This window comes from Geotrypetes seraphini, chromosome 3, assembly GCF_902459505.1.
Source record: "Geotrypetes seraphini chromosome 3, aGeoSer1.1, whole genome shotgun sequence".
Classification (NCBI taxonomy): Eukaryota; Metazoa; Chordata; class Amphibia; order Gymnophiona; family Dermophiidae; genus Geotrypetes; species Geotrypetes seraphini.
The window spans coordinates 272,809,864-272,820,490 of NC_047086.1; the positions used below are offsets into that span (position 1 = coordinate 272,809,864).

The 10,627-nt window shown below is 42.2% G+C and overlaps 1 protein-coding gene across 1 annotated transcript in view; it reads left to right on the forward strand.

The window, feature by feature from the left end:
* LGALS8 (galectin 8) overlaps window positions 1-9,433 on the forward strand; it is a 100,603-nt gene extending 91,170 nt beyond the window's left edge. The window contains 2 exon segments of the mRNA XM_033937643.1: window positions 1,094-1,259; window positions 9,019-9,433. Of these exon segments, the coding sequence (XP_033793534.1) occupies window positions 1,094-1,259; window positions 9,019-9,168 (316 nt within the window). The 3' untranslated portion in view covers window positions 9,169-9,433.
* Window positions 9,434-10,627: the final 1,194 nt, after the last annotated feature.

A 10,627-nucleotide genomic window follows, 5' to 3' on the forward strand; every position in this document is an offset into this window, starting at 1 on the left:
TCATTTTATCAAAAATGAAAATCGGACGGCGCTCACTTACACTTCCTCACTCATTGGCAGTCTGCTGGTGACTGACAGCTTCTGTAGGTGGGAAAAAATTCAGGCATGCGCATTAAGATCGCCTACATACGTGCACCAAACCACGCCTCCCTAGCTTTATTTGTTTACGCAAGAAAAATTAAGGTCTGATACTTTTTGAACAGCCTTCGTACTTCTGAAATGTGTAGAGCAGTGGTTCTTAACTAGGTTGTCAGGTCACATAAGTTTCTCAGCCTCAGCTGGTATGTGTGTTGTCAGAAATTTAATGTAGGCAGCAAGACTGCACTTTCCTTAATGGCTTCATGCGCCTGGATAAGGAAACAATGATCCATGTACTGAAATCTCAGTCATTTCTCTCGTATAGTTGTTTTGTTCTCAACTGGCTTGAAATGTAGGGGTTTTGATCACTGTGTAGCGATGATGAGTATCAAAAGATGAATTGACAGAAGATAATGAAAGGTTTGAAAGGGGGGAAAAAGAGGGAGTGAGTCTGAGAAGGGGGGGTCGAGGCTAGAGGGTATTTAGAGGTAAGATGAAACTTACTGGGTATTTTGAGAATGTAGTCCTCTCTCATAAACATTCTCATTTTCTCTCAGAGTTGCACACATTCCCCTCCAGGTTGGTCATATGTCACGATCAGTGCCAGTTTGTGTAGTGCAAAACCTGAACTTCAAAATATAATTGTAATAGAAAATAGAAATTTTAAATAAAATGATAAATTATATTAGAAGGCTTTTTCCCTTCTTTTGTGAGAAATTTTGTCACTGAACGGTGCTCCAAACCTTGCAGCTTCTTACTTGATTCGCATGAGGACTCTTCTGACATCCTTGTCTCTTGGAATGTTAGACTTGCACTGAGTTGCAACTGTGCATGAGTAACCCTGACAGACTTGTTTCAACATGCTTGATACGTTTTCATACTCAGGTAGATAAATTATTGAACACCCCTCATAGCAGCTCATAGTTTCTCTGTACGTCTGTTATGTTTGTTGGGGATGTAGTGTATCAAAATGTTGGAGATGTAGTGTATCAAAATTTTTCTTTAATTTTTGCAGTTTTAAAATTGATCTAAAACCAAGTGATTCAAACATCATTGCATTGCATCTGAACCCACGTATAAAATCACAGGTGTTTGTCAGGAACTCTTATCTTTATGAGAGCTGGGGAGAAGAGGAAAGAGGACTTCCAGATTTTCCATTCAGTCCAGGAATGTATTTTGAGGTAAGGGCATGTTAAACTGATTCACTTTTGTTCTAGACATTATTAATCAGAAAATAAAACCAATGAGTGTTTTCTAATGCTAGAAGTTCCCTGAAACTGGTTGGCATAATGAGGATTTAAATTACATTACATTACATTAGGGACTTCTATTCCGCCTATACCTTGCAGTTCAAGGCGGATTACAAAAGAGCTAACTTGACATTTCCAGTGAAGTTACAACAGTTTTGGTTTGTTTTTGTTTTTTTTTGGTTACAAGGGAGGAGAGGTAGCTGGATTAATTCCGGAAGAACTTGCAAATTGGATATTAAATTGACTGTACGTTACTGTGTGATATAACAAATAGATTACAGTTAGAGTACAAATAAGATTACATTACATTTCAGGGATCTGAATACTTGGTTGGTGTTTTGGGGAGGAAGAGATTATTTAAGTGGAGGTTTTGGTGGAGAATTTATCTAGGAGGAGGGGGAAGGGTTGGGTTAAGATATCTGGATAAATTTTTTGAAAAGTAGGGTTTTGATTTCTTTTCAAAAAGTTTTGAAGTCGCCTGTTGCCGTCAACAGGTTGGAGATGGAGTGGTTAAGTTTTGCTGCTTGTGTCGCCAGAAGGTTATCAAACATCTTTTTGCGCTGAGTGCCCTTGAATGGAGGGAAGGCAAAAGGGTTCGGAGTTCTTCTTTGTCTTGAGGTGAGGATCTGGTTTAGGCAGTTGTTTAGATGGGGGGGAGGGGGCGGAGCCGTTTAATGCTTTGAATAATAGACAGTAGAATTTGAATTGAATTTGTGCTTGCATAGGTAGCCAGTGAGAGTCTAGGAAGGCAGTTGTAATATGATCATATTTTCTCAGGGAGTAGATCAGTCTGAGGGCAGTGTTTTGTATAGTCTGAAGTTGTTTTATCATGTTGGCAGGACGAGGTAGATAGAGGGAATTGCAATGGTCCAGTAGACCTAAGACTAGGGATTGGACAATTAGCCTGAATTGTGCTGGGTCAAAGAATTTTCTTATTTTACGTAGATTTCTCATAATTAAAAAAGCTTTCTGGGATGTTTTATTGATTTGGGACTTCAATGTGCAGCATCTGTCTATCGTTACTCCTAGGAGTTTGAGTTCGGGCTGTATTGGGTAATTGGTGTTTTTAATTTTCAGTTCTGTAATGGTAGGAGTTTTGGCCTTTTCGAGCAGAAGGAATTTTGTTTTATCTGAGTTTAGTTTCAGTTTGTGGTCTACCATCCATTTTTCCACTGCATCTAGGGCAGGGGTCTCAAAGTCCCTCTTTGAGGGCCGCAATCCAGTCGGGTTTTCAGGATTTCCCCAATGAATATGCATGAGATCTATGTGCATGCACTGCTTTCAATGCATATTCATTGGGGAAATCCTGAAAACCCAACTGGATTGCGGCCCTCAAGGTAAGGGGATTTTGAGATCCCTGATCTAGGGTTATTTCCAGTTTTGCTGTAATGGTGGGCTCTGATGGGTTGAAGGGGTAATGTCGTTGCGTAGCTGAAGGATGTAACATTTAAGTTATCTAAACTGGCTCCAAGGGAGGAAATAAAGAGGTTGAAGAGCTTAGGTGATAGAGGTGATCCTTGTGGAACTCCGCATGGGTTGGACCATGGTTCTGATTTGATATAAAATCCTTGAAATGCAAAAATCCCCTTTCTTTCCCCTTAACTCGTATTTCCTGTTAAACATCCAAAGGTAAAATGAAAACTAATGAGACCTTTTATTAAAATGTGGTTAAAATTAGAAGTTATCACGCATTAATTGCAAAAATTAACACGCAAAAACATAGGAAATGTTGGCAGGGGGCTGAAGCTCTGATCGGGCTTACCTCGAGTGTATCTTTCCCTCCCTCACATCTCTGTTGTTTTGACCCAGTCTTCATGTGGAAGCAACTGAAGGCATGGCAGCTAGAAAGAAGTCTGTATAACAGACTCAGGAAGAGCGTTCCAGTTGTCTACCACTCTCTGGGTGAAGAAGAACTTCCTTACGTTTGTACGGAATCTATCCCCTTTCAGCTTTAGGAAGTGCCCTCTCGTTCTCCCTACCTTGGAGAGGGTGAACAATCTGTCTTTACTTACTAAGTCTATTCCCTTCAGTATCTTGAATGTTTCGATCATGTCCCCTCTGTCTCCTCTTTTCAAGGGAGAAGAGGCCCAGTTTCTCCAATCTCTCACTGTATGGCAACTCCTCCAGCCCTTTAACCATTTTAGTCGTTCTTCTCTGAACCCTTTTGAGTAGTACCGTGTCCTTCTTCATGTACGGTGACCAGTGCTGGAGGCAATACTCCAGGTGAGGGCGCACCATGGCCCGATACAGCAGTATGATAACCTTCTCTGATCTGTTTGTGATCCCCTTCTTTTTCATTCCTAGCATTTTGTTTGCCCTTTTCGCTACCACTGCGCATTGTGCATACGGCTTCATCGACTTGTCGATCAGAACTCCCAAGTCTCTTTCCTGGGAGGTCTCTCCAAGTACTGCCCCAGACATCCTGCATTCTTGCATGAGGTTTTTGTTACCAACATGCATCACTTTACACTTATCCATGCTGAACCTCATTTGCCATGTCGATGCCCATTTCTCGAGCTTGATTATGTTACGTTGCAGATCTTTGCAATCCCCATGTGTCTTCACTACTCTGAATAACTTTGTATCGTCCGCAAATTTAATCACCTCACTCGTTGTACCAATGTCCAGATCGTTTATAAAGATGTTGAAGAACATGGGTCCAAGCACCGAGCCCTGCGGCACCCCATTGGTGACGCTCTTCCAGTCCAAGTATTGTCCATTTACCCCCAATCTCTGTTTCCTATGCTCCATCCAGTTTTTAATCCATGTGAGTATTTCACCCTCTATTCCATGGCTTGCAATTTTCCGTAGTCGTTCATGTGGAACCTTGTCAAACGCCTTCTGAAAATCCAGATATACAATGTCGACTGGGTCGCCCTTGTCTATCTGCCTGTTTACTCCCTCAAAGAAGTGCAGCAAGTTCGTCAAACACAATCTGCCTTTGCTGAAACCGTGCTGACTGGCCCTCATCAGCCAGTGTCCGTCCAGGTGATCAATGATGCGATCCTTTATCAGCACCTCTACCATCTTTCCCGGTACCAAGGTCAGACTCACCGGGCTGTAGTTTCCCGGATCTCCCCTCGAACCTTTCTTGAAGATCGGCGTAACATTCACCACCTTCCAGTCTTCTAGAATCTTTCTTGATTTGATCGACAGATTGGCTATTAGTATTTTATTACAAGGTTGAGAAAAGGGGAGGAGGTTGGTTGAAGCATGGAAAACCATGAACTGAAAATCTCCCTTTTAAAACTTGACAGCTATGATATTGAGAGAGGCTATGGTAAGGATTTGAATTGAGATGGAGTGGATAGTAACTATTCCCGTTTGTCATAAAAAATAGAAATATTCTCCCATTGTATTCCACAGTAGTTAGAAATGGTGGGCTTAGTGGAAACACGGGTATGTAAGCCAAAAAAAAGTTGAACAGCAGCAGTAGTAGTAAGAGGTGACAGGAGCTCATTGGCAAAGTTTGGGGGAGGGAGAAAAGGACATACTGTTTCACAAACTGTCTGTTTCTTGTTTTGGCGCCCTGGATTTTCCCATACTAGATCCATGCTCCTCTGTTTACTCTTGGTAGCCACCTCCAAGGTCTCAACATAGCTCCCTGAGCTAGATGCTTGTTTTTTGGCCAAAATACAGTGGCTTAGTATGAGTGTATATTCCCATTTCCTGAGCTGCTGGAACATGTTCTTCTACTTTGTGTAATTTCTGAGATTCCAAGCTGTGACCCTTGCTGGACATCCAGGGTTTGGGATGGGCATGTGGTAAAGAATCCCATGAGGATTTTGTAGGCAGGGGATGTCCATTTGCCTGAAATCTGTGAATACTAGAAAAGGTGCTGTAGTGCAAAATGAGATAGGGAACTAGTCCCAGAAAACAGGAATTTGCCAGGGAGAGCAGAGCAAGGTCAGTGTATCACAAACGGTGTGCCTCCTGAGATTTCTGGTGTAATGCGACACACTGGCAAGGAGGATAGTCGTCCATGCTGGCTGCCTGCCTACAGGACGTGCCTCTCACGGTGAGAGGCACGTCCTGTAGGAAGTCAGCCGGCATGGAGGACTCTCCTGGCCAGTGTCTCTCCTCTTCTCCCTGCACCTCCTGTATCCATGTAACGGTGGGATTGTGGCAAGACGGGCCCCCGCACGTGCATGAACATGATATCATTGCGTTGAGTTCTGGATGCCTTCCGGCCAGGGCACTGCATTTAGTATGCCGTCAGCCGGAAAAGTTTGTGGGACACTGCTGTAGGTGATAGGGAATTGAGTTAAATCTGCCAGTGAAAGGAAGGCTTGCCTGTAGAGGAGAGAGAAGTAAGGAAGGGATGGGTGAGCTAAACCTGCATGAAACTGCAACTGGCTCGGGCAGTGTCCTATAAACTTTCTCGAGCTGCAGCACACTAAAGATAGTGACTGCAGCTTGAGGCACACGGAAGTTCAAGGGCGTTGCATTGAAGTCATCATGTCGACGTCCAAACAAGCATGATGGCCCTTCAGATGGGCCCCAAGACGCCAGTGGGGGGTGCCAGGTGCCAGCAGGGAAGAGGGCTGGAGAGGAGAGGCACTGGTGCTGGCTGATGCCTACAGGATGTGCCTCTTACCACAAGAGGCATGTCCTGTAGTCAGTCAGCCGGTGCCTCTCCTTCCCAGTGTGCTGCGGCACACCTGAAATCTCAGGAAGCACACTGTTCGAGATTCACTGGGTTAGGGAAAAGTGCTTTGGAACTTGATGGGGTGCGGAGGGAAATAGAAGACTGGGTCAAAGGGAAATGAGAACCAGAGCAGGCTAAAAAGATGTAAAGAGTGGAGCAGGCAGAGAGCTATTTTATTTAATATCTATATGACATCTTTAAAAAATTTCTGTCTTTCACCTGCAGAATCTATTTTTATCTAGGCGGATGACATTTTTATTTTATTGGAAGTCAAACATGATTTCAGTGACCTGGTTACAGGCATAGATAGCTGTATCTCTAAGCTCCAGAGTTGGGCAAATTCCATTAAAATGAAACTGAATGCTTCAAAAACTAAGCTGCTTTGGATCGGACCTAGATGAATCTCCCTACTAATATTGCATTGAAATCCAATATTATATTACAACTTGACTTCACTTCTAGAGTTTTGGGTATTATTCTGGATTCCTCTCTCACTTTTAATGACCAGATAAATTCCTTAGTAAAGAAATGTTTTTTTAGTTTGTGCATGCTGAGGAAAGTCAGGTCACTATTTTATCAAGAACATTATTTATTACTGGTATAGTCCACTGTATTGGACTACTGTAATTCTATTTATTTGGGTATTAAACAGGGCAACTTAGATCGTCTCCAGTTAATACAGAATACTGCAGCCAAACTTATTTTTGGAAAGAGAAAGTATGACCATGTTTCCCCATTGCTGAGAAAACTCCATTGGTGCATCATAGGATACAGTTCAAGTATGCATGTGTGGTTTTCAAACTCCTTTATGGAATATTTGACTCTTTGATTCCCCTTAGTTGGAATTCCTTTAGATCCTGCTATTCAAGAATTACAACAATTCACAAATTAGCATTTCCTTCTCTGAAAGGTATTAAATGCACTGGGAAGCTTAGTAAATCTTTTATATTTAAGTTGGTGAGAATTAGGAATAGACTTCCAGATTCTGTAAGACTGGTAGATCAATTATATCAATTTCAAAAAAGTTTTAAAACCTGGTTGTTTTCACAATAGTTAATTTGATTTTAGCTGTTGAATAGTAATTTTAAGCAATTCAACATATTTTTTCTAACTTTTTCCATCCATCTAATCTAACCAATTTCTGATTTTACTTGTTATGTTTCATTTGTTAACAAACTGTAAACCAAGTCAAGCTCCTTAGGGAGTAGATTCGGTATATAAAATGAAGATTCGATTAAATTAATAAGCAATTATCAGATGTTAATACGTACCATGTATTTGTAATGGGTACAAATAATGGGCAGACTGGATGGACTGTTCAGGTCTTTATCTGCCATCATTTACTATGTATTAGATTAGATATTTAGGGCAGGAAGTTTACCTGTGTAGAAAGAGAAAAATTAATAAGTGCAGAGGGAATACAGAGGAGAAAAGGGAAGAGAGAATAGGGGAGGAAGAAGAAATTAGAGGAAAGTGAAAAAACTGAGGAAAAAGAGGGTGGTATAGATGGACAGAGAGGAACTATTTTTGGGGAAAATACAGTGAATGTCTTGAATGGTTGATGGGTGAGAAAATGATTATACTGCTGACTAGCATCAGGGGGGTAGGAGAGAGACTGATAGGAACCTAGCTTTTGATTTTCCCACTTGAATTTTCTCTATTATCTGCCCTGCTCTTGATATTTAGATAGCTGGGAAAAGGAAACATAGGAGCCAACTTTTGAAAATAATAAATACGTCTGATACTGAGTGAACAGTCTATCTTTCCCTACACAGCCCGTGTTCTCCCCGAGTTCCTCTCACCCTCACATCCTGTCATAAGAATTGCTGCCGCTGGGTCAGACCTGTGGCATTGGGCCCAGCAGTCCGCTCACGCGGCGGCCCTCTGGTCAAAGACCAGTGCCCTGAGACTAGCCCTACCAGCGTACGTCCCTGTTCAGCAGGAACTTGTCTAACTTTGTCTTGAATCCCTGGTGTTTTCCCCTATTACAGGCTCCGGAAGAGCTTACAGTTTTCTACCACTCTCTGTGTGAAGAAGAACTTCCTTACGTTTGTACGGAATCTACCCCTTTCAATTTTAAAGAGTGCCCTCTCGTTCTTCCTACCTTGGAGAGGCTGAACAACCTGTCCTTATCTATTAAGTCTATTCCCTTCAGTACCTTGATTGTTTCGATCATGTCCCCTCTCAATCTCCTCTACTCCTTTCCCACAGCTCCACTATCAGTCCCTATCATCCTGCTTCTCTTTACAGCTCCTTTCTGCCTTTTCAAGCATTTCAGAGCAGCATTTTGTCTCTCCTAACCAGTGAGTCCTCGCCATTCTCTTTACCTTTTCCTTCCCCCCTTTATTCCTCTCCCATGGGCTGATGCTCAAAACCTAGCGCTAACCTAGGATGTGCAGAATTAGTAGAGACCACATTTAAATGCACATAAAAGCATTTAAATGTGGTCATTAACCTGCCTATGCATTCTAATTATGAATGGTGCATGGGCCTCTGGGAAGGGGAAATAGGAATATGATTGTTGCGAGGAAGGGTGGGGATAAAAAATTTGAAATGTGTGATGAATCTGCTTAGGAAGGATGGGAAGGGGCACTGACTAAGGCATAGCGAGAGGGATCCTAATGGGGGAAGGAATTAGTAGGGGGCAAGTCAGGTCAGGAAGAAATAAGAGAGGGAGACTTTACCTACAAGATTGGATTATATTCTACCCCCAACAGTCAAACTGCATTGGGAGAAAGAAGTGATGGAAAATTGAAACTCTGGAATGAGAATAGGATGAAGGTGAAATGCTTGGAATGGCTTCCTGGTGTGACAAAGTGTAACTGTATTCAAGAAATATTGGGACATGTACATTGGATCTCTGAGGGGGAGGAGAGGATAGTAGATGTCGTGGTAAGGCATATTCGATATGGTCTTTATCTGCCTTCATTGTTCTCTGTTTCTATGTAAAAACAGAAAAAGAAGAGGAGCAGTTCTACCTGTTATGCTCTTCATTTAATACCCAGCTAGGACTAAATACCACATTGCTCTTTCTATTTCCAGATGATAATCTATTGTGGCAGTCATGAGTACAAGGTTGCTGTGAATGGAGTGCACATTCTGGATTATAAACACAGGTTTAAAAACCTCAGCGAGATCAAGGTCCTAGAAATCAATGGCAATATCCAGCTCCTTGATGTAAGGAGTTGGTAGCTGGAAGGAAATGCATCCCATACATCTGAATCATCTTCATTTGGCACAGGAATAGTGACTGAAGCCTGTTCATTTCATATTATTAATTTTGCTATATTTCAATACTAAGCGATATAATGATTAATGGTGGCTGCTGGTTCTCTTCCCTTGCTCTAAACCAGGGGTGTCCAACCTTTTGGCTTCCCTGGGCCGTATTGGCCGAAAAAATTTTTTCTGGGGCCACACAAACATGAGCAAAAAAAAAAAAGGTTGAGCAGGTCCCAAATTTGCAATCAATAATATAGAAGATGTATGTATCTAATACTAAACCTTCATTAAAGGGACACTGTGGAGAGGAACCCAAAAGCGCAGTAATACTTACCCTGACTGAGTGATCCCTCCACGTGTACTGCTGACAGTGGGAGCAGCCACAGGCTTCCCCATCCCCATTCTGATGAGCAGGGATGCGTGCTCCTGGTTCTCCCATTCACTTCTATTACAGCTACGGTGAGCCTCTTCAGAGCAGGGATGCTGAATCAGCTGTCAGCAGCACACATGGAGGATCGTTTAATCAGGGTAAAATTACTGCTGTTTTGGGCCTCCCACTTTGAGCTTAGGCTCCCTCAAAATGAATATCTCCCCTGCTGTAGCTAGTAGGGATCCCCAAGCCTTACCAACTGACTGCAATATTGCTGCTAGCTGCAAAATTTGGGAAGTTGGAGGGGGAGGAGGTGGCAGCTTGAGGATATTGCCATTGGCTGCAAAGCTTGGAGATTTGGGGTTGCAAGACGAGAAGATGTCTCTAGTTGGCAGGGTTTGGGAATCCCCACTAGCTCAAGTATTTATAAATAGAACTCAGGCAGGGAGAAACTTTGGTGCCCATCCACTAATTATGGGCTCCAGTCCCTCCCCCAAATCAGTTGTATATGACTACGCCTGAATACAAAAATAATTGTGATGCACATATCCCAAAACTAACATATTCCAGTTAATAAATTCAAAATAAAACATTTTTTTTTCTACCTTGTCTGGATGTTTTGTTTTTCCATCATCTTGGTCCCAGTTTCTCTTTCTGATTTTTGTCTGTCTTCAACTAATTCTCTTTCCAGTGTCTGCTGTCCATTTTTTTTCTCCTCTTCTCTCGTTCCATTTCCTTCTTATGCCTGTCTTCAATGTATTGATTTTTCCTTTTCAGCTTTCTTAACTTTTTCTTTTCTTTTTTTGCCTCTGTCCACTCAAATCTTGCCTTCTTTCTCACCCTTCTTCTTTTTAAATGTTCAGCTATCTCTTAATTCTTCATCTTCTCTCAGTTCCTAACTCTCCCATTTCCCATCTCACTCCTTTCCCAGCCTCCTATTTCCTGCTGTCTATTCCCCATTACCACATTTCTACCACTGTACTCACTGCTCTGTTGCTCATCTTGTCATCTCCCTTTTGATCTCATCCACCTGGCTCACCACTTTAAGAATCCCCCTCCATC